A 25,572-nucleotide genomic window follows, 5' to 3' on the forward strand; every position below is an offset into this window, starting at 1 on the left:
TTTTTTTTGGAAACACACCAAGTTTAATACTATTGTAATAGTCAATTAGTAGTAAACTTGCATGATTCAATTAAAATGTGTTTTAGCGGAACCTCCCCCCCAGTTCTGGAAAGTATATTAACATTACACTCTTACTGCATAGCTACTAGTCTTTCTGTTAAAATACATATGTAGCCTTTACAGTGTTTACTACTTGTTACCAGATAAACATTATTCAAACCTAAGTATCTCCAGTATCATGCTACAGTATTTTTCCTACAAATGTCCAACTAAGTTGGAGAGATCAACGGTTCCATAGCACCTGTTTTTCTAAAGTCTTAATCACAATTTAGTGATCTTTGTCATAAGATAGTCCGATGCATGTCAAATACAAAGTCAAATTAGCATTAAATTCCCTACTTCATTAATGAAAACACTGGAGCAACAACACACATATTACGTTCAAGCAACCTCAGAAGCCCAGTAGAGCTCATTGCCAGACTCACAAGACAAAACTGCTGCCACTTGCTGCCTGCTTACTGAATCCCTGCTCATCAGAGCATGACTGGAGTTAGGTCTATTACGATGGAAAATACTTAGTATCTTCATCCTAAATAATCCAAACTTCACAGTGACACGCAAACCCAGGGGCAATGTAAGCAGAGACTTCAGAGAATCACCAAAGGAGCTTTCTGATCTTTCTCCCATCATCTCATAAGCCATGCATCTTGTAGGACGAAGTGCAACTTGTCATTTGTGTTTCTGTTTCTTTAAATTAAAGACAAAGTACTGAAATTAACTCTCCTGAGAGCATCTTACTTATCTAAACATTCAAAAAGCCCAAACACCCCATCTTGAGCACTGGAAAGAGGTACACTTGACTTTCTAATACTTCATATATCCAACAGCATCCAACAAAGCCACTGTGAGGTATACGGATGTTCCGTATCTTTTAGAGTTAAAACCTCTTTAAACAGCTGAAGTGGATATTAGATGACAGGCTCTACAGTATTACAAACATGAAGAGAAATCAACACAAAATTTAATATTGACATGCTCCCTCCTACACACTGAGTATGAGAAGACACAGTGCAGTACAAAATACCCACTTCAGTACACTACCAAAGTCATCATTGCCCTCAATCTGTGCTGGATACAGTCCCACATGTTTTTCAGTGTCTGGTAGTTTTGGATCCATGAGCGAGGGGCTACGTCTATTATGTTATGCAAGTTCACGTAACTGAATGTACACACTAGCTCCTGCTTGTCTCATGAAATATGGTTACAGTCGTCTTGTGCTCTTAGACTTCTATGAGTTCCTGATGCACAGAATGCAAAAAGCAAATACATCATGGAAACAACAAATCCATACTCCGAGCTTCTAAGGTGCACAGTTCTTCCCTCCAGACTACAGTGGCCACAAAGTTTTCTTATTTTTTGCAAATAAAAGCTTAACTTGAGTTTGGGGTTGCTTGTTTTTTTAAAAAAACCAAACTACACCAAACCAAACAAACTCCCTCACTGCTAAGTACCTCAGCTGCTGAGTTCCAGTGTAAGCTTCCAGAATTGCTCAGCTACATGGGACAATGCCCAAATAGCACAAACTGTTCTCATAGTGCAATGTATATATACTGTCAACTGTATGTTTTCACATACATGAAAGCGTATTTACATATGTCCACTATATGAAATTCAAGCTCCAGACTGAGAACATTCCTTAAGAAAATTCATACTCAACATATGTAGTGTAATTTTGTTCTTCACAAAGCTGTTAACAGACAAATGCAAAATTTTGACCATACAGTTCTAGGACATAACACACAGCAGAACATAGGCAGGAAAAGTTAAGCTTTCTTAGTAAGTATGTTCTTTATGAGCAATAATAATAAAAAAACTCCACAAAACAAAACACAAAACTTGAACACAAATTGGCCCTATTCATCTCGGTCTCAAAGGAAACCAGCATTTTGGACTTGCAACCTGTCTGTTTTAAGGAGATACAATCTCATCTCCAATTCCTTTTTATTCTTGAAGAGCAAGATGAAATTCATGCATGTAGGCAAGGTTTATGCAATATATATATTTAAAATTATCAAGATTAAGACACATCTTATGTGTATGATCACATATCAACAAAACAGGAACATAGAGGGTCTCACTGTAGGTATTCCTTACTAAAAAAAAAAATAATAAAGCCTTATATATTAACCCAAGTCAAACAAGTGAAATACTGATATCTTTAATGACTTAAGACTCCTAATCATGCCTAAAGCTGTCTACCTGACAAGCCATTTTCACTTTATACAGTTCAACAGACACACATTTATCTTGATATAAGTAGCAAAACCAAAAGTTTCTCCCTTCACTCCCACCCATGCCCCTCTTTTCCTTATGTGCCAATTCCAGTGACAAAAAGCAGAAAAAGGGATCAAAGGTAAAACCTTAAGTGCCTCTTCAGTTAATATTACTAAAGCAGTTTTGAGTTCTGCCAAAAGCATTCAGAGCTGGAAACGGCAGAACTGCACACGACAAGCTTGTATTGGCAGGAAATACACAACCTAACAACCACAAAGTGAATACTTCTTGCTACAATCTCTTGAAGGGGGAAGAAAAAAAAAAAGAAAAGAAAAAAATTCTTTGGCAAAATCTCACCTGACTAAAATAATTTCCTTTAAACCTTTTAAAAGTTCGAACATATTTAAAATATTTAGCTGCCACTCTTTCTCAGCCTGAGGTTTTCAATTTCTCAAACTCCCTGGGTCAAAGAACTCAGCTGATAAACTTGAGCTGTGCAGCATGCCTCCAAATTACCAAAACCTGAAAAATCTGGGGGCGTACTGTATGATAAACTTTCAAAACGAACATTAATAAAAATGAAAGAGAAAGGTGCTTCAGTTGAAAGTCATAAAAATAAACCCATTGTACACAACGTTTTTAATAGAAGACTAGTAAGGTGCCTTCTTTCATGACTGTATCACTTACCTGGTGCTTCTGTGGCAGCTGGAAACAAACGTTCAGAGAGAAAACCACAGTCCTGCCAAGCTACCGTAAAGAGTGAGAAGTCCTGACCTTGCTTAGGTCGATGCTTTCAGGAAGACAAGCACGGATGACCATTTTGCAGCTGACAACAGGGACTGTTACATCCCTTTTCTCTTAGAAGACTTCAAACAGGTAAGATACACTTATTTTGATTGTCATGGCTAAAGTTATACAACACACAACATATGTGCTTATAAAACAAAGCAAGCAAGCATTAGCTTTAAAAAAAAAAGAGAGAAGCCTGCTGACAGAGCAGAGGTTTTAAGTAAACACAAATGACAAATCAAGTGTAAGCTTCAGCTTCAGACCCAGTGTCTGATACTTCTTTGGTCCAAGTGTACAAAATAACCCACCAAAAAAACTATAGTTCATTATCAGCCACCTGACTTCTACGCTGTCTTACTGAGCTTTCAGTCTCAGAATCAGCTAAAGGTTGTTCACTTAGGTCTTCCATTTCTTCTTCCCCTGATTCTTTTCCAAGTGCTAAATCCTCCTCTGAGTCATCAGCACTTGAATTTGCTGCATCTTCTCCATCTGAGAGATCCTTAAAGCCTGCAGTCTCTTCTGCATCATCTGCAGAAAGCTCTGCAGCCTCCACCGGTTCTTCTAATGCTGCATTCTCCACATTATCCTTTGTAATTGCTTCATCTAAACAAAAGAAAAGGTTCAAATACTGAAGTTAGGCTCAACTTCAGAACAATGTATTTTTAAAGTTACATCACTGTATGTGTTCTGAAATATTCATGAAGGCTATTACTGAACACTTGTGCAGGACTGCATTTTCCTTACGTTTCAATTTTTTCAAATACATCTTCAGTAGTATTTCTCCTCCACTTTCATTTGTATTTCTCACCTATCAGGCATAGATAGCTTTCATCTTGTTCCATCAAGATACAAACTAAAGACAGATCAATTTTACTTGACTCCTTGAAGGGATATAACCAAACAAATCAGTGGGAAAGTGATAAGATACTGGTAAGCTCTGGCAGGTAATAGCTGCCAGACAACTGCACAATTATGCATAGGTGTGTTTTTGTTTTGATAGTGACAAACATTCATTTTGAGGATGGTAATTTGACACACTTATGAATTCTAGACTTGGCTAAAGTCTTACTGGCAAGCGTAACATGCATCTTGATCTTCAACAGCAAGCCAATACACACAAATTTACACAAATAAAAAAATGCATTTTTAATTACAGTTAAGTTTTAACTCCAATTAATAGCACAAACATACCAAAAAGTGTTCTGAAGCTTAACATACAGAATCTGGTGCTGACAAGAGACTTCATTTTGCATGCAAGTTTTTGCCTCCTGTGTTCACAGGGAAAACACTACTATTCAGAAGCCCTCCCACTAAGGATCAGGAAGATCCTTATGTTTTCTTCTTTTATTTGAAGGAGATGCAACACCCCTTGCAGTCTCTAGATTCGATCCCCGCTATCTCCTCCTTTCTCCAACCTCAAGTCACATAGAGAATTTTACAGGGTCACAATGTTGCATTTCCTAATGCAATATACAGGGTGCATATTAGAATGTGGAAGCATCCTGCCAAAGCTAATTCCTTTCTGTATGTAAAGAACAGGTCCAGTGAATATGCACCTGCATAAAATACAGAAACATTGTTTCATGACTTCCTCAGTTTGAATGCATTTATCTTCTTCACTGCTGTGGAAGCTAGAACGAATTGCTCTTTGGGGCAGGATGGGGGGTTGTCTGCTTCGCTCTCCTCCAGGTGGATGCTTAGACATCAATATTTCAGAGCCAAACATATCAATCTTTGTCAGCGTGACTAAAATGGAGACTTGGATTATTTGTTTACATTTAAGTTCTTGACACTGTACTGCCCTCCCTCCTACAAGGTTACATCTAAACTTACAGTACTTCACACACTTAGAGTTCTTACCAGATGTTTCAGCTTCATCTCTTGACTTGGGTGGGCAAAGACAGTCCGAAATCAAAACCAGTACCTGTGTAAAGGAAAAGGCGGCATTTATTACTAAATCATCCTACCAGCACCTGCACTGTTCAGTATTTTCCTACTTACCCTTTTTAGATAGTCATACAATACAATTTAGAAAATTATGTTATCTTGCTCAGAGATAAGAGTCAAATAAGAACATGGCTGAAAGTGTGTTCTCAGTGTACACCAACCAACATTCTCTCTACTACAAATTTTCTGCCTCCAGCTTCCCTAAATTTACTCAGTATTGAAGCTGGTTGCATCTGAAGAAGAGAGGCCCAGAACACAGTTGAGGATTTTTAGTTCTTTAAAACTTACGAACTAGTCTTGGTCTTGTATTTTGAGATGTTACTCCATTCCCACCCCTGGCTCCCCAATACACGATGTGTACTTCCACCTTTTGTGCTTGTTATTTAAAGAAGCCTAGTGCAGAACACATCAATCAAAATGCAAGGAAGATATTTGTGTCATATTGTCACATGCTAAGAATAATGCAAGGGAAAGAAGAAGAGACAGATGATACCATGTTAAATTAAATACATTCCAATCACTGAAAAGCTTTTTAGAAAAAGCTGAGAGATGAACTTCACTTTTTTTCATCTTTTTCAGTTTTGGGATTTTTTTTTAGTTAAGGAGGAAGAAAGAAAGTTTTCTTAAGAAACATATTCATTTGCTCCTAGTTACGCTAACTTGATTTGTACTCATTTGGTGATGAAACCCTACCATCTAGAAAAACATAGCTGCTTAAATTGTATAATGTATAATATACCAATTCCGTACACATCTTCTGGTAGTTTTGCCTAAATATACACACAGTGCTTTGAAACCACTTCCCTGAATACTGAGAAACACACTCATGCAATTTTTCTTTATTTCACTAACACTAATATTTGGGCTGAAGGGCAGAGATCCAAGTGCCAGAAATAACTTTTACACTTCCTACATGGAATAGCGATTTAGCAGCTAGTTAAACCAGTTATCAGCATAACTGTCTTTGCAGCTGCAGAACATGCTTGTGGACCAAGCAACTAGTCCCAAAGAACTATTCCCGTCTACATCCCCTTTTCCAGCTCAGTTTCTCATTTATTATTGATATTTGAGAGGTCACAGAGCCACACAATTCAAGTATTCAGAGAGGAAATAATTCCAGCTCTACAGGCACACCAACTTGGAACTCTCTCCACTTGTGAAACAACAAAGGGGTCAGAATATGCTCCATAACATTTACACGTATAGCTAACAGTTTTGTTTGAATAACCTTCCTTGTGTTCTGGAGACTGACATACGAATGCACCAGTTCTGGTTAGTAACAAGAGAGGTCTGATTTTTCAATTACTAATGAGAACTCAAACCAAAAGATTACAGGGGAGAAAGAAGTGAAGTGAGATTTTATTAAAACCAAGCAGTAATCACAAAGCTATGCCCTGGAATAGAGTAAATCAATCAAACCCCCAAATCTTCAAAACCTTTAAAAAAGATTTTCATCCTTTCATTATGAGTAATAGTGCAGCAGCATACTTGTATCGCTAACTCCCACAAATACAATTCCACTCCAGCTAATACAAATCTCTCCACAATGCCTGTGTTTTTAGATAAGTTAGAGTCTTTACACAATTCTGACCACACACGTTCAATCCTTAAGAACAAAAGTCTTAAAAATCACTTACTTGGTGGATGGACTAAACAAATCTAAAAACTGAAGCATGAATTTCATAACAAGGTTAACTTGAGTGAGCCAGTCTTAACCTTTACCAGAAGCAGGTAACAACACTAGAGAGCGGATCTACAGTACTTAAGAATTTTAATAGAAGAGAATAGACTATTTCAGTTGGAATTTACCTACAACAATCATCTACTCCAACTGTCTGACCAATTCAGGGCTGACCAAGTTAAAGCACGTTAACGGCATCGTCCAAATGCTTCTTGAACACTGACTTGGGGCATTGACCACCTCTCTGTTTCAGAGTCTGACCATCCTCTCTGTAAAGAAATGCTTCCTAATGTCCAGTCTAAACCTTCCCTGGCACAGCTTTGAACCATTCCCACACATCCTATCACTGAATATCAGGGAGAAGAGATACATCATTGAAGCTAAGTACTTCAGTACATATTATCAATGAAGTTTATTCTTTTTTTCACAAGTTAATACAAAGCAAAACTTCTAGCTAACTGGAAAAAAAAAAAAAAAAAGTAATACACTTTCTTACCAAACCCAGGAACAGGCCGATCAATAAAGTAGCTAAGATGAAGATTGCGTAAGACATCCAAACGTGAAATCCAAGAGTGCCGGTGAGGTAGTTATGTATTTGCTAGAAATGAAAACAAGATTCTCAATAACTTCATACTTAACACATTTTGATTTATAGTGCCATTACTATGACATAAATTGGTATATAATGAAGATTTTTCATTTAACAGTATTTATACTGAAGTCTTACCTCTCAAGCCCTATGCATCCTTAAATGTCATACTATAATTCTTTGGATACTATTTATCTTTTCTTTACTGAGCTGTTCACATTAAAAGGCTTTTTAAGCCTTTGCAAAGGATACACAATTGCTTCGTCCTAAGATACTCAACATTAGAGATGCCATATGTAATTTTTACTGAGGATAAATGCACAAAGAAGCCTCAGAGCATTCAGGAAAGCAGCACAACATTCTTGTTCCTTATATTATGTAAGAAGGTGGCAACAGTTGGAGACAGACTATTGGGCTAGAGGAACCAGCAGCATGAACCTGTGCATTTGTCCTTATGGCCTGTGTTGTAGGAGGGAGACCGTACAGCAAGCACCGGCGATAATGACAGTCACAGCACTGACAGAAGTCTATGAAGATAATGTGTTTTTTTAAAAATGTAACTTGGAACTTAAATATTTCAAAAACAAAAAAGAAACCAATTCAAGTTAAAAGTGTTCTCTTCATACCCATTTCACAAGCACACCACCAAGTGCCAAGAATGTTATCTCATGCAGAACTTTATGCCCATTAATTACATCTGGGAAGCAGAGTGGCAGGCACTTAAAAGTTGCACAAGATCAAAATACATACTTGAATTTGGGAACTCATTCATTAATTAAAATTAAGCCTTTCAGTTCTTAGTCAAGCACTTCAATTCTTAAGGAGGCAGCCATTCTAAGCAGACACTGATTAAGTGATTTCTCTTATACATTTAAAAAGAATAATCCAATATTAAGGTTACTTTGTTTCTTTGAAATTGAAGTCTGTTATTCAGACCTACAAGTTCAATTGACTGAACCAAGCATCACAATGAGTCAGTCTGGTAGGAAGTAAATTATGACATAAAATCTCTTCCAAGAGTATATCCATTAGAAAACAAACCACAACCAGTTTTAAAAAAGTTTAAATATTGAAATTCCTGGGGTTTTTTTTGTTGGTGTTGTTTTTTGTTGGGTTTTTGTTGTTGTCGGAAGCTGTTCTGACATTAACAACATTTATTAAAGCATATGCAAAGACAACACAGCAAGAAGAGTGAGGAAACATCAGGTAAAATATTCAAAGCTGAAAGCAAATTAGAGAAGGTTTCTTCCCAAAGCGTTTTAATCTTCCAGGAAGGAAACAAGGCAGAGACAACATCATTACACAGCAACCATGCAAGAGAAATGCCAGAAGTCTATAAAAAATTAATAGCTGTCCAGTGAAAAAAAGAATCAAAAGGTAGTTTACACAGGAAGCCTAACAACTGAAAGTTCTGTTTCATTCTGGGTTGGTTAGATGCTTACTCGAAGTGATATGAACTCTGTTCAAACTCTCTATTACCTTTATTTTTGTAGCACATGTTACAATATTAAGGCCGAAGGCCGTTTGCTACAATCAAATAGTCTCTCAGTCTTGGCTACACGCAAAGATTTTAAGTAAGAGTGTTTCCTGACCAAAATTAAGAAGGTCTTAACTTTCTCAGTATTAGCATGCTACAGGAAAAACTCTGATAGCTTCCAATGAAAGCATCTTGAAATATTTTTAAGTTCAAAGCATACACTAAGAATTTCTCCTTTACTTCTGACTCTACTGTCGAAGTTCCTGTATGCTGTTGACAGTTTGCATTCCAGATGCAGAAATTCTTATTAAAAATAGCATTACCCTCTCTTCTCCTGTACAATACACTACATGCAAACAAACTGCAGAAGAGCATGATTTACAACTCTCAAAATGAACCTGGGTATAATCTTTAGGAATAGTATTAAGCAAGGAAGCCCAGTAGATATTAAACATATTCCCGATGTTTTTTCAGAGCTGCTGCAAAAATGATTGTAAACAATTTCATCCTGTTGGCACACTTTGATAAAACATTTTAGCTATACCAAGATAGCAAAACAAGTAAGTATTTTCAGGATCGATGATAATCTTTACAATCAAACTGCCATTTTTGTCACAGTCTATTAGTAAGACAAAATCTATAGTGCAAAGATACTCGTACGGTACTTTGGGTGTGTAGTAAGGAAAACTTCACTCATAAAAGGATAAAAACACTCAGTTAGTTTGACTTCTAAATAGGTTATTATTCAAAGCATAAAAATGGGGTATGGAAAATACTACCACTTACCCTCATCCATCCAGAGATGTGAAAAAGCCCTGCCATGCAATGCATCCTAGAAAACAAAGAAATAGAAAGAAGAGGTCCTAAGACAGACAGGAGTCGAGATATGCAGTAAACTGCACATAAACCAGAAAAAGATTCTACAGACTTTCAATGCCATTCAGGCCCTAGTAATTGCCAAAAAGAGGCTACTGCAAACAAATACATTTTCTCTGTATTACGTTCATTTAAGCCAGCCAAACGCAAAGCATTGAAACAGTAACCTGAAAGGTGACATTTGAGCATAATCAAGAAATAGCAATTCCACAGCTTAACCCTGTGCAGCCACAACTGCCTTTTCCCCAACGCACAGCAGCATGCAGCCCTGCAGCTCCTCTCCCCATTACCAAATATCCTACAGCTCTTCCTCATTCTCAGATGAAAAACAAGGACACTCATTGGATCTTTGACATGAATTTACACATAACTTTAGCCAGAATGAAATGCAGATGAGTCACATCTTCAATTCATTCTCTGTACCATGCAAGCATGCTACGCTATTTCAGAGCGACTCTAAGGCTCTGAACACAAATTCTGATACAGTGTGTACGCACTATGCTGTTTCCTATTCCAAAGGAGGACACAGGACTTCCTTGTAGACAAATAAACAAGAAATCCTTAAAGCTAGAGGCTGCCTGCCACAAGTAACCAGAAGTCATCAAGTAATAATCTATATAAACACGTTTGATTCCAGTGCTCAGCAGGTATTGAAACTGACAGTTACATAAAGCTCAGTGGCTGCACTTCTTTCTTTACATATTTTCAAAGATCATACAAACAAGCCTTAGCAGGCACAAACAAAAGCAAATGCAGAAAATAAACAGCTTTTAAAGGTGAGAAACTGGAAAGCAGGCTGTCAATACAGACTGCTTCTGCAAAGCCTACATGTCTAGGGAATATAAGCCTTTTGGTTTTAAGCTGTCAACACAGCACCCTTAATGAATAATGAGCTATTAAATGTTTCTTGTTAATAAAAGCAAAGCATTACATTATAGAAGATGGAGACTTCCATCCTGCTACAGGCTCCACAGCTTCCCATTTTCTCTCTAACACGTAACCTTGAAGATCTTCCAATGTCTGCGAGCCTCGGTATCTGCGAAATACTCCATCATTTGCACTAAAAAAACCAGGAATACGCATTAACACAGATACCCTTCAAACTGTACCTATGGTAAAAAAAAACAAAACTCCCATATATATATTATAGATTTGACTTGCTCACAAAGTTCAACACCTAAGCATTTTCAATGTTTTGAAAATGTAATCCATGATAGAAGGTCTCAGGTTTTAAACAGCATGAGCTTTTGCAATTTATTAAAAATGCTAATTTCTTAAACATTCACTTGCACTAAACCCAAAGCACATGGGGTTAACAACCAAACGATTTTTTAGACAACTCAATTCGAAGTGTCCATACGCATGTGTGTATATATATGTAATATGCATGACTCACAATACCATGACTTCATAAAGCGTTCAATATTTGAAGGATGGCATCTTCTCATTGGAGAAAAGATGCAGCAAACTTCTTTTCTGATCCCTTTTTAACAGTATTGATAACAGGGGGACTTGGTTAAATCACTTAAAGAACAACCTCAGATGAGGACTTCATCACACAACCAAAGCTCTAACAATAACCTGAACTGAAATCAAAAGCTAGTATTACTTCGTTTTTCCCTACAGTTCAAAGTTAAAGTTTAAAACAAGTGACAAGCAGGAATCAACAGCTGCTTACTGGTACTGAGTCAATAGATTAAGAATTCTAAGCAGTAACAAAAGCAGTACAACAAATGGTGGCAAATTTCTGTACTGTTTTACATGTGACCTATGCAGTCAATTATTCAAATGAGAAATTTTAGTGACATTTCTATAAGGTCAAGCATGTCTGCTCACATATGGTCACGTTTCTAGAAGACAACAGTGCAAACTTGCACCAGCTTTTACAAGCACTATCAAATATTGTTTCCAGTCTGGAAAAGCATTAACTTTTATCTTTAAAGTATGAAACTGTCTGTAGGAGAACCATCCACCTTAAGTTAAAAATACACAGTTCATGTTCATTAAGTGTACTGAGCTCCTGAGAAAAGTTTTAGAGATTGACATAAGTGAAATAAGCCAATTGTTCATTACAACTTCCATGCTGCTGTTCAAACAGGACAGGAAAAAAGAATACATGCTGAAACAGTTAACTGTTTCTAGTATGACATACTTACTGGTAAATTGTAGGAAGTGTTGTGACAAAGAAACGACCACTCAAGCCTAGAAAGGGAAGAAAAAAACCCACATCAAAGCATTCAGTAAAAATGAAATTTCTCAACATTCTGACTTTTCTATTGTAGACTAGAAAGCAGGAGACTGCACAGCTTTTACCACTGTTTCACAAATACAGATTAACAGTTCGTATTCAGAAGTGCTAGAAACAGTAACAGATACTAAATACTGTTGACAAATCAAGGAAAAAAGCTGATCTTGAAGAATGTTTACTGCAAGGTAGCTTTTCTACCTGGATTTCTCTAATTGATATTTGCACGTAGTGCATTTTTTTGCCCAGACTAGCAGCGTGCCCCTCCAACCAAGAGGAAGAAGGGCTACAAATGCACCCGAATTCCACTAGGCTGTGAGCTTCTGTCTGTGCATGGTCTCATCCAGATGACCTTTGTTTCATCTAGAAAGTTGGGTCACTAGCAACGATAGCTATGACAACAATGATTTACAAACTGTGGCCTCTGATTTTAACCCATCCTCTAGCTGATTAAATGATTTAGAGCCACACATTTCAGATCTCAGCATTTCAAGTCATTAAATACATGAATCTTTGTATTTATTTGTTTGCTTCTTCCAAATAATCTGCATACACTGCACAACCAGTCTGTTCTTGTATCCTGTAGGAAAGCTCAATCTCTCTCACAAACATGACTAGCAAGACAATGTTTTGGATGTTTCTAGGTTCTTATCCTTCCTTCCCATACATCATTCCTCTCTAGGGTAAATACAAATGGTATGCCAACAGATTGACACTAAAGCTTGGGATATCTCAGCATTCTGTTATGCAAAATATTGCAAATTTAAGCCATGAGAACAATTTTTTACACCATCCAGAAGGGTGGGTCACATCAGCATTTTGAGCATCACACATAATACAGCAGAAAGGACAAAGAAAAGCTGAAGCAGGGCTTCAAGAGGCTGACTGAAATTGATCCCCACACTGAAAGCAGGTATTTCACTGACTGGCAAAAATACAGTAACATTTTTACAAGTATCACCCCAGACAGTGAACACAGAATGGAATTCATAGGACAGAGAAATTATTCAAATCATCAAAAAGCAGCTTGCGGGGCAGAAGTTTGGTGTTCTCTGGCCATGCATCAGTATTGCTACAGAGTAATAGGCACAAGTGCTTCCAGCTTCACTGCTGTGTTAAGTGCACCAGTGAAGATCTCCAGTGTACGGCTTCATTGCAAGTCAGCTGTGAAGCAAAAAGCTCCCCAACATCTCGTAAGCAGGCTGTCTGTAAAACTCCATGAGCTAAGTCATCAGGTGAAGACATCGCTTTCTCCCCTCTGCTTCCAAATCTGAGGAAAGTCAGCACTATTTGACACTACCACCTCCTGACAGTTACAGAACCTGGAAGTGAGAGGAAGAACTCACCTCAGTGCTTAGTAGTACTACTTACTATTCAACACATCCAACTTAAAGACTGCAGGAATTAAAAACATGCTACTAATGCAGTCTATTTTGGAAAAAAATGCACAAACTACTAATACAGCAGTCTTCAGAGATTATCAACCCCTAGATATGCAGTTTAGCTCCATTAGTAAGGGGTCAATTCCTCTAGCTAGTAATTGTCATTCATAGAGAACTGACTTGAACTCTTTAAATTAGTAATTTAACTTTTCCTTTTACAAAGTCCTGTGAAAATCTTAGGGAAACGAAATCCTTACTTGGGTTTAAATACAGCAAGTATGTTTTGCCACCAGGAAGTTAGCCATGGAAAAGTACTGCAGCAAGGGAGCTTCTGCTGTTAGAGACAAAGATGAGCTATACTGAACTAAGGCAGGCATTTGTAAAATTTCAGTAGTAATATGAATTCCCCTGTGGAATAGACAAGAAATGGTTGTGTGCTTTGCTGTTCTTTGGGTTTTTTGTTTTGTTTTTGATGGGAGTTTATTATGTTTAAAATCAAACCAAGTACAAGCATCTTTAAAGTTCCAAAAATTCAAGTTTTGAGCTTTCTGTCTTTATTACTATGAGAGGCAGGTGGGTGGAAAACTTCGTAAAACAGCTCAAAGCTGTGCCAGCACAAGGAGATATAAAGTAAATACAAATGCAAGTGTAACAGTAGAATTAATCAAGCTGAAAGCACAGCTGCACAAGAAAAACTAGGTGGAGAGCCACAAAGAATATAAACTTAAGAGCAGAGAAAGTCCTGGGAACACTGAAAGACTCTCTGAAGTTCCTACAAATTCTAGTTAGGCAAACAGAACACAAAATAGCTTAAATCTCTCTTACCAGTAGCCTATCATAGAGCAAATACCAACAATCTCAGAATGAACAATGAAATCTACAAATTATAAAATATAAAATCTGTTGCCAAAATGCATCTAAGCATCCCCAAAACTTTAGCTGGTGCTTATCTAAGGCACCTTCTTGGATTAGTAAAACCAGATAAGAGTCAGCTACAAAAAAGCAAAACTCAGACAGTAAATTGTTTTGGTGCACATTTAATACAAACTTGAACTGATTAGTAGTTTAACTTGAAACACAGTTAACCATCTGTCTTTGTTTGCAAATCAGAGTGACATACATCCATTATGAAATTAACAGCTAATCAATAATAGGAAAAAAACTTCAGTATTTCCACAAAGACACCCCCTAAAATACACAGGGAATATACATGCCATCTAAAAAATACAGCTGCTTTCATCAAACAACTACTGAAAGAAGATTACAGAAGATACTAGAAGTCTTGTTTTGAATCACAGGTTAATGTTGTGACTGGGAGCTTAAGAAAGGCACCACAACTGTATCGAACTTTGAAATCCAGAAGAAACTCTATTGCCTGGTCTTGAAATACTGAATGTTTCAACAGGAAAGATGAGGAAAGACTAAGCATTTTAAACTAGTTCATCAAGGGACTGAAATACACTGTAAATCCATTAAGGCTCTAGTGGATTTATTCTTTGGGCATCTGCTGTAATTAAGCACAATGAATGGCTACTTTCTCCTGCAGGAAGTATGATTTTACACAACCCTGCATTCATCTAGTGGTTTTCCCCTGATTTAATGCAATCTGACTACTTTCATTTGATGAAGGGGTTACATAACAAAGATAATTAAGGTACCACTGGTGCAAGAAAGAACAGGAGACAGAGCACTTAAGCACACCAACCAAAAGGCTGAAGCATAAGTCTATAAAATACCTCAGTAACTTTGGAAAGCTTCCAAAGGAGCTCATATGCCTTCAAAATTACATCAGCTCCAAAGGTCAAAAATGTAATAGATGGTTTTCCAGTTTGAGTATTCATTAGCTTTAGAAGCAGCTACAGTTTTCATGCTTTGTGCTGAACTGGATGTTGTAGGTATATTACACACGCTTTGGTACAACGTCATCATTTTGGGTCAGTCTTTTGACTTGCAGAAGCCAAACATCCTCAGAGGTCAAGACTCTCAGCAACATTAGAAAATAAAATGTTTAAGGAACTTCTGGTTAAAAGTCACATCCAATGTCTTAAGAAACCAGCATCACTCAGCAGTCAGAAAAATTTAAACCAAAACAAAGTACCAATTACCTGACCCCCTTCAGGTCCCAATGCTGCCATTCAAGGTTTTACTAGGAAGAGTAATTCCTTGGAGAACAAGTATTTTATTTTTACAGCCTCACTTCCAAATGTGCATTTAAGTTATAGTCACATCCAAATGCCACAATCAAGACTGAAATCATTTTATTTGAACACTGCATAAGCAAAAGAATCCCTGTCTAACAGGGAGCAAATAACAGGATAGTTTTATAATGGATCCCTATACACAGCCTTAACTCCAGAGCAACCATTACTGTGCAAATGTGAAGAAGCTGGCTTTAAGTTTACCTCTCTAAACAGAAAATTAATATTCAAGCTTATCTGTTTAATAAAGTATTAATGATTAGTATATGCACTAAAGGACAGCCACACATCAGCAGCTTTTTGGCATGAGTTTGTGTACTACTCAACTTTTAGCAAAACATTAACCTACATAAGGTCTAGAACAGCTGGTGTTTCCTTGTAAACTTAAATTGCTGTATCTGAGACCAGAGTCTAAGTAACTTCCCTGCTGTTAATTTGATAAAGCTAATTTGTTTGGCATGTTTTCAGCTAATAAAATGGACACATTTTCCACCCATTTTATAAGGAAAAAAAAAAATCAGTAAAGCATAGCCTTTATTCTAGTAACATCTCTGCCTAACTGTCAGTCTTTCAATACTGCTGATAAAATTTTATCCCCTCAACGCCAAAACAAGCATGAAGCATTCCCAAGAGATGCAAAGGTTTAAACAATAAGCAGTACTGCTCACACAAACACACATTCAAAACTCTGAAGGGAGTCACTAAAGAAATCAGTAAGATTGTATTCATGCTTCTGTGGATAGTTAGGCTTTTTGTAAACACATTTGCATAAGTGCTATTAAAGGGCTACTACAATTAAACAAGACAATAAACCCAGCACCATCATGGAAACAGTTAAGAACTTACTAATGCATGCTCACACTGTGGTGATGCTAGCACACCCTGAAACCTTCTGTAACTGGAAGCTATGGAATTGGATTCTTCCACAGAAAGTTTGAAAGAGAGCAATGAGCCAGGCAACAGCTTTCAATGAAGCAGATAAAAAATGAGAATAAGCCCCTTTTAATACAGCATTACGCCCAATCACTCCCCCAATTCTTTAATCCTTCAGACTGAGTTTATAAACTTAGGCTCACAGATATGAACTAAGTGGAGAAACAAAATGTGGATAATGTTTTTTTATTTAGAAACCTCTTTTCCGACTTGGCTGGTATCCTAGGTACTCCAGTAAAATAAAGCGTGCTCCCAGATACTAAGAGGTACTTACACTGAATAATGCCTTTTATTAAAACAGTTTATTTCATACTATACCTGGTTCTTGAGTGATATCCACTTTTCCCACAGTGATATCTAGATGTTTGCTTTCCTTTGCAAATCTCTCCCATGTCAATTCAATCTGTTGACAAGCTGGACACCAAGGAGCATAGCTAAAGGGGAAAGACAGGTTAAATATTTTAATATTCTTACACTTACAGACATTCAGATTGATTCACCGTACAGAGAAAATACGAACACATCAACCATAAAGGAAAACAACCTACAGTTTTACTTAAGTCTACTGAATAAGACGATCAATTAGTTCTTTCATCAATCTCTATATTCCTCCTCTTGTTATTAAAACAAAAACAAATCTCCACAGATCTGAGAGATTCATATCCAAACCCGTCACCACTTGTGATTTATTCTATTTACATATGAAATAAATCCATTTCCATGGCAGCTATCTGAATTATTGAAGCCAGGCTGTCCTCTGCAGTGGTATCCTTCAATGTAACATTTTTTTATTCATTTCCCACACCTCAGAGCTTCTAGAAACTACATGTGCCTTAGTCCACTACTCAATACATTTAAGTATGCCCTTTTTGATAGCACGCTTTAGAGATTTAAAAGGACTGCACATCAAATTCCTACTTTTTATACTGATTGTCCTTCTCAGGTCTTATTTTCTCCCAGTATTAATTTCAGCAAAATAAGACAGCATATTTCAAGAGCCGAGTATTCTATCCTACCAACTGGAACAATCAAACCAAGTTTGCAGTCATTACTGATAATAGCAACATGGAGAGAGAACAGCTAATATTAAAGAACAATATCAAATAATACTTCAAACATTGACAAAACCCCATCTGTCATCTTTCTGTATGTCACCCTAACTTGGTTGACAAAACCTGTGTCAAACTTGCAGAGGTTGCAATGGTCTGTCACATACGCAATGAAAGTAACAGAACAGCTAGGTATGGCACGTAACTGAGCCATGGCAACTGCCCATACACAATCTCATCCTTTTACAAATTAAAGAGACCTTTGCATGGTTTAACCTAATTTATTGGTGAGGATGGAGATGGAAATGCATAAATGCAGGTTTCTGATAGCAAGAGTAGTGGGCCTAGAGAGAGAGACACCACCTCTCACAGTACTCCATATACCCCAACATGCTCCTTATCCACTGTTATCAATAGAAACAAATTTCTTCATGGGCAGAGTCCAATATCCTTAACAGCCCACATAACCACTGCACTCTAACTGTGAAGCTCTACAAAGAGCTCCCTTACTCCTTCAGTTTGTCTGCCTGCCAGTACTACTACCTGACCTAAAGAGCGGCACCTCCTACTCTCTGGCTGCCTTATGATCAGGAACGCTTACTTTCTTAGTTGCTGCAGACAAGATATCTCCCAGCCACCCAGAGATCTTTCATGTAAATAAGACTGAACCTAGAATAGGTCATTTCTCACAGAAGAGGTAGGATCAGAATTACTTTGAGTGCTTCACAGTAGTTTTGAAACCTAAGTTTGGAAGTTAAAAGGATACGATTTAAAAGTGTGTTGTATTTAACTGTACTAGACATTTATGATTCTAAGTATGAAAGCCAATACCTTGTTTTTTCCCAATCAACATTATTCTGTGTGAAATGATCTGAAAAAAAGTACATAAATCTTATCCTGACAAGAAACAGCCCCTCAGTATCTTTTAAAAAGATGCTGGAAACAAATCTCACATGCAGTGCTGTTTTCCACCATGCTGCTGGCCAATAGAGCGCTTTTAATAGTAGTTTGACAGATACTGTACTTTACAAACAGTATTATTTTATTAGAGTAGCCTGACTGATAAATGAGAAACTGTTACTCCTCTAGCTTTTCCCTTTGCACAAGGGGTACCTTTAGCTGTTAATTTGTTGTTTACACCGTGCCCTATAACCACGACAAAAAAGCCAGTGCTCGGGTCTCTCCAATTTAAAAATCAAAGTCCACTGGAATTTAAATCAAGACCTGGGTACTTGGTTAAGGAAAGAAAGTTTTCAGTAGCCTGTTACATATTAAAAAACTATTTACTGATCACCATTTAAAAATCAGACCGAAAACATCACATACCTGTAAATTACACATTGCCAGGTTATTCATGGCAAGTAGGTATTGCACGTTTTTCAACATACACTTCATTTATGGCATTACCAGGCCTCCTTCGTACCCTGTCTACCCTCCATAAATAACACAACTTACATCTGTCTGCTGGTAAAGTCAATTGTTCTTGCAATGGACCTAAGTGAATTAAAATCACGATTTCGAAGTAGTCAAATGTTTTTCTGTTCCTACTCCAATCCATTACAACACCTAAAGCTTTTTCAGAGGGCATAAAGAAATAACCCAAAAGCAACATTTTAAGCTATTAAAGTCAAAAGCAAAGACTGTGTCTATCTCTGATCTGAAACATAAAAGATCAAGCTGTAGCTTTCAAATACCATCAATTTCACCAATGGCTGCAATAAAAAAACCAAACAAACAAAACAAACCCCCAAAACCAAACCAACACACAAACTACCCTGCCAAAAGGTAAGTTGAAACCAGTTTGAGCAAACATGCCATTTAGTCATATCACTACAGAGCTGATCAGTAAACACAGGTGACTAAGATTTATTGATACACAGTTTCCAACTCCAATCCACTGATCTTTCTTCTTGTAACTGCTTAGGTTGGGAGTTCCCCAATTCACTCATTTTCAAATGAATGTAACTGACTTATTATCTGCTTTTTCACTACTGTTATCAGTTACTATCAGTGCTGAACAGATGTAACATCAAATATGGTTCTACACTGATGGCAATTTCAAGAAGTTGCAAGAACCTAGGAACAGAGAAAAAGCAGCTTACAGATACAGGCATGATAGGATTTGCTGAAGAGAAAACAGCAAAACAGGAGAGATGACAGTTTCCCCTTTTCATCCAGTTTTCCTTGATTCAAGGCACACAATTTTTATAAAAGATACTGCTTAAACCAACCTAACTTGCTGAACTTCAGATTGGGAGTACTATTAAATGGCTGCAATACAAGTCCTGAAATAGTACCTAACAATAGTAAAAACAGTATCAGAACGAAATGATTATTACTTTAATTCTTTTAAGTAGTTTTTACTTTACTGCTACAGATTATTTCATAAACAGACAAAATAACAAGATAGTGTCTGATGTCTTTGGGTGTTACCTTAAGACTATCATTTGATTCATTCTTGTTCTTCAATACAGATGTCTTGAGGGAGAATAGGTGACTGTAATTTCAACACAAGATAAGCTTCAGAAGGTCAACTATACAGTTTTTATCTACTTTTCAAGTGAGCAGGTGGTAGCCAAAGATACAGAAGTTAGCCCCTATAATCTACCAAGACTTATACCACAATAGTACATGCTCTGGAAGCTGACAAGAAGTTTCCTCCAGCGTGCCAAAACTCCTCCAAAAGAGACAGGCAAGACCTCCCCCTCTTGCAGCGCAATCCAAAACCAGCTGCTCCACAAAAGGTAAGCAAGTTTTTGTTGGTTTTTTTGGTTGTTTTTTTTCCACGAATTGCAAAGCCTTAGCTACCTCGGAGAGCTAACAAAGGAGGTCTCTTCCCTGGATTCTCCTGCCAAGCTTCACCTAAATGCCTTAAACCACAGATGAGCCCGCTGAAGTGACAATACACCAAGACACTATTCTGGGGAATTTGTTTCGGGGTGCAAGCTCAACCTTATGAAATCCCACTCTGCTTCATTTACTTCAGTAACCCAACATGCATCTCTCTTCAAATAATACTTGAATAAAGAAGAAAAGTAACTGCATACCACTGCAGTGTGATGCACTAAAAGCTAAACAAATTGTATTCTGTAAGTTAACATTTCAGTTGCTACCTTCCACTTGTTCTACAGCTCAGTAGTAAAATGCATTTTAAAATTTCAAGAACAAGATGCAAAGCAAAGCAGGGTAATCATAGTTATTCAGCTCTTCAGTTTCAAAATTAAGAAAAAGGATAAGAGTGCCATCTGCAATTAAAAAAAAAAGGCTCCAACAACTTTGCATTCACAAATGTTTTTTAAAGATGAAGAAATTTTTTAAATAGAAAGCCAATCAATCACTGAAAAGTTATGTGAAATCTTCTAGAACTTCCGTAGATTAAGGTCCATCATTTTACACAGTTTTGTCCCCTTCTATAATAGTAAAGCATCTGCTACCAAGATTTTCCATATTTCATCAGTTTCTGTTCAGTCAATGCATGGCACACTGATCAACTGCATGTTCAGTTATTAAATCAGAATCCATAGATAATTTGGTCACTTTGTCTGAACTCAGTGAGGATGGCTGCAGAAGCTTCGCAACCAAACCGGAGTTTTGGTAATTTAATTTTCATTCCAAGCTCCCCCCCTGCTTTTTGTTTGGGGGGTTATGTTTGTTTGGAAGAACGGGACAAAGAAAAGCCTGAGTACTAACAAATCAAGACTAAGTAAGAGACTATAGTCTCATATATAAGTGACAGAAAATTCCCCATCTTCTTGAACTCTCAAGCTAAGTTACAGTAATCATTAAATAATTTCTGGAATTCTTCAAGAGTTTATTTACACAAAGTGTTTCAAGTTAGCTGTTTAAAAGCAATAAACCAGGTAAATACCAAAACACTCAGCTAGATTTTTAGCACACTCCCTTGAAACTACAAACAGAAGTGCTAATGGAAGTACTGAACCCTTGTGATAATATGGCCTACTAGATAGCAGGACAATAAATAAGTAATAAATAAATCTCAGATCAATAACAATAAATGACAATGAGAAAATAAAGCATGGGCCTATGCTACAAGTATGATAAACTAGCCTTGAAAATGTGAGTATTTATATTCTATAAATATAACATTTAAAATATTTATAAAATAAAAAAAAATATTTTGATGGTTTATAAAACCACCACTTTTCTCCAGATTTTCACCTAGCTAAATTTAAAATAGAGAAGACATTCTTTTAAAGGTAAAGACAGCACTAAGTCCATGCTGAAACAAATGGGAACCGAAATGTTTAACACCCTGTGTGTGAGCCAAACCAGAGACCTTCCCCACGGGCAAGTACCTAAAGTACCACAGGTGCACAGGAGCATATCACATAGTTTCATTTGTAACCAGAGGCATAAAGACAACAAGTTTATTGTTGGGATATGTGTGTGTTTTAATCTACATCAAGAAGATGATGTTAAATTGAGACCAGACTCAGAACAAGCTGCGTTCACAAATGCAAAATGCACTTTTAAATAAAGAGACCAGAAATTAGTTTTCAATACTCCTAACAGACAAAGACAAAAAGAAAACTCCTCATACTAATGAATCATTACATCACAGCTACAGACTAGAAATAATAAGGAAATCTTCTAAAACAGTTCACTCCAGCATCACACTCACAGCTCTTCAGCGAGGATCTGTGTACTGTGACAGTAATGGTAAGCAAAAAGTGTGACAATGTCTTTCAGAGACACAAAGTTATCCAGAACACTTTTATAAGTGAAATGCAGCAGTGCTTCCACTGCCTGCAATTTTGCCAGCTATGTAAAACCAGATATTTACCAAAAGTCACCCAAATACACACACTTCAGCTAGGATGGACGAAGAAAAATTCTATTTCCCCTATAAATTCCACATAAAAGTAATTTCTGACTTACATTTCTCTATTTTTGCACCTGAGAACAACATGCCTACACCACTTTCACAAACAGAAAAAACTGACATTAAACAGAAGTAGTAGCACCCATTCCTACCCGGGCAGGAGGCTTTGAGCCAGCTGTGTACAGCAGGTGACCAAAAGAAAATGTATTTTTCCATAGAGATCCTATAACAACATTTTCATGAAAAATAATAATAATAAATTAGTACTGCTTAGAAAACAAACGTCTTCTAAACAAACAGGAGGTTGTTTGAGCAAATGAGGCTCTGATGAACAATACTGCAGTCTTGCCAACAGGCCTACCACCACAGATCGTGGAAGGAATCATTGAACTGACATGCAGGACTCCTGTCCAGATCACCAGCTCTAAACCAGGTAAAGATCAGTAGAAGCCAAAAATCCATTAGCATGAAAACAGCTGCAAGAATCCTAAGAAATCAATATTAGATCTCCAACTCCTGTTTAAACATGATTGGGAGTCTCCACCTCTCTAATCCAAGAACAGCAGAACCGAGTTAACATTCTCAATAAAGACAAAGAGAAAGCACTGGGAATGTACCATGGAAAGCAGTATGGAGAACTAAAGATCCTTCACGCATCAAACACCGTACATAAAATAAAAATATGTCTCATTTCAGCAATGCAGCAACATGTACCACATTCAGCTAGCACTAAAGCTAACTTTTGCCAACATTGCTCTTATCAGCTGACACCCCAAATGAGAGCGCAATGTTTCACAGTAGACTCACAAACGATTTTAACTGTTCGCTATCCCAACGAGTTCTGATTTCAGTCAGTTCCTCTCTTCTTTCTCCTGCAGTGGCATCATTAATTATTTAAAAATATTTTCTTTTAGAAATAAAAGCCTTGAGTCACTATAAATAATCTGTTTACCCCTTAAGACTCAGCAACTCAACACATGAATCTGTAACCTCCATACGGTAGCTTCTGCTTCCCCTGTCTTTGAGAAGACAACAAATGAAGGGGGGGGGGGGGGGGGGGGGAGGGGGAATAAAGACTCAAAATCAAACCCAAATCATTAGCCACAACAGCAGGCACCCCCGGGTGTCTCAATCAGCTATTTCAGGATTGCTCACATCTAGTCACTGATTAGCACCAGGTGTTCTGTAGGACCCTGAGCAGTAAAGCCCTAGGGGAAGTGATAGCTCCCCTAATAAGAGACTAGAGATAACTCAAATTCAATACTAGACCAAAACTTAAAGCAACGGGGTAAGTATTTACAAGGGAGCATGCATTCAGATGTTGATGGGCAACCAGTCTGTTTCAAACTCAAGCACTTCCACAGCGGAGTAGCACACATGCCACTATAAACTCCTATTTCATAGCTGCACCACACACAGATCTGTGAGCATACAGCCTACTTAAACTACTTTTTTTGTTTTTAATTGCTGTCTTAAACCTCTCAGGTTCCTTTCCCCCTTTCTAAACACAAGTGGGTGATCCAGCCCCCAAGGACAAAATGTCACAAGCGTTTCAGGAAGGGAATCCCATCACAAGTGAAGCCGTGACACTGCCACAGTGAGCCAGAAGCTCTTAAAGCCAAGCGCAGCTGGCACCAGGGAGGCCAACAGCGGCCTTGGAAAGTTAATGAAACCCGGTGCATCCCCCTTGCGCTACCGAAGAGCCGGGCTGAGGTGAGGGCCTGCCGGGACATGGCGTACCACGGCTATGGAAGCCGCCTCCCGCTCAATGTCACCTACGAACGGAACCCTGCCAGCTCGCACAGCACCCAGTGCCAGCCCCACCGGGCGGCGCCGGACACTTGCCCAGCAGCCGCTGCCCGAGCCACACGGCCCCAGGGCTCGCCCCAGCGCGCCCGGCTTACCCCAAGGCGGACAGCACCGCCCGAAGGCTGCTCCGCCAGACCGCCTCAGACCGGGCCGCAGCGCCCTGTGGAGCAGAGGAGCGCAGGCCGCAGGGTCCCTGCCCGGGCCGGCCGCCCCCGCACTCCGCGGGGTGAGGAGAGAAGGGCTGCCCCGCCCGCCTCCCCGCTCCCCGCACCGAGGCAGCCGCTACCGGCCATGCCCGCTCCCCGGGGCAGGCGCCCAGCTGAGGCGGGAGACGCGCCCCCCCCCCTCCCTCAGTGCCTCTGAGGCGGGCGGGAAAGCGGCCGCTACTCACAACTCCAACATCCACTGGCCCTGCAACACCAGGCTCCAGTTGGAGCCGCTCAGCACTTGCACGCGGCTCCGCGGCCCGCCGGGGCTGCCGGCCCGGGGGGAGGCGGCGGCGGGAGCCAGCACCGCCGCCAGGAGCAGAGTGGCGGCGCGCAGCAGCGCCCGGCGACCCGCCGCCATGTTCAACCCGCCCGCCCCAGGAAGTGAGGGCGCGAGCGGCGGCCGCGGGGGCGGGGCCTGCGTGGGGGAGGGCGCGGCGTGGCCGTTGGGCGGGAACCGCCGGGCGGGAGCCGTGAGGCGCGGGCGGCCCTGCCTCCACCCCCTGAGGCGAGCTGCGCCCGGCCGGCGGATGGCCCTCACCTCGCGGCCGGCGGTGCCGCTGTCACAGGCCCGTCGGGTTCCCGCTCCAAGCAGGGCTGCCGGGCAAGTGCCCGGGCCCCACCACCGCTGTGACTTCAGTGTGCTTGACTAGGTATATGAGTCTTTCTTGTATTGGGGCGCCTGTAACAGGATGACATGTTCAAAGGTGCCACGTTATGAGTGCTGACTAAAAAGGGATGCTGTTAGCCACCAGCTATTGGGCCACACTGCAGGATCACGTTTAATCGAGTGCCCCCAAGGGACTGTCTGCCCCAGTCAGGCAGCCTGTCTATCCCAATGCGTTGTTTACACCATCCCAAAAAGAGGGCTTTGTGTTTCTTCCTCGACTTCAACAAGATTCCTGTCAGTGCCATTGCTTTGGCTTGTCCAGGTTTGTCTGAACAGCAGACCTGCCCTTGAGTGGAATGATCAGACTCTCAATTAATGGTAATTAGGGTAGTCAACTTCCTTAGTTATCCTGGTAAATTGACCAGAAAAAATAAGAAGAGGTCACTGTACAGGTCTGAGCTGCATTCCTGTCTGATACGGAAATCAGCTCTTGTTTGGCTGGAGACTTATCTTAGATTGGAAGTAACTTCTGATGAAGAATTTTCTAACAGTTACTCTGAAGGTTAGTAAGCCCTGTTGTTAAAACATTTACACACATTTTTCACTAGTAGAGGAAACAGGAGGACTTGCCACCTCTGGATTTTGTCACACTTTGCCAGTTTGT

General features: G+C 39.1%; 1 protein-coding gene across 2 annotated transcripts; it reads right to left on the minus strand.

Moving 5' to 3' along the window:
* On the minus strand, positions 1-24,693 carry TMX4 (thioredoxin related transmembrane protein 4). 2 transcript variants are annotated; one of them, XM_040612363.1, is made up of 8 exons: positions 24,484-24,693; positions 16,710-16,825; positions 11,790-11,835; positions 10,565-10,693; positions 9,544-9,589; positions 7,188-7,289; positions 4,924-4,987; positions 1-3,666 (listed from the first exon to the last, which is right to left on the minus strand). In XM_040612363.1, the coding sequence occupies exons 1-8, from the start codon at positions 24,657-24,659 to the stop codon at positions 3,380-3,382; spliced, it is 966 nt and encodes a 321-aa protein (XP_040468297.1). In that variant the 5' UTR covers positions 24,660-24,693; the 3' UTR covers positions 1-3,379. The 2 variants fall into 2 exon arrangements, with proteins under 2 accessions (XP_040468297.1, XP_040468298.1); XM_040612364.1 differs by lacking the exon at positions 24,484-24,693 and adding an exon at positions 19,874-19,980.
* Between the last annotated feature and the right edge of the window lie 879 nt (positions 24,694-25,572).

Source organism: Falco naumanni, chromosome 12, assembly GCF_017639655.2.
Source record: "Falco naumanni isolate bFalNau1 chromosome 12, bFalNau1.pat, whole genome shotgun sequence".
NCBI lineage: Eukaryota > Metazoa > Chordata > Aves > Falconiformes > Falconidae > Falco > Falco naumanni.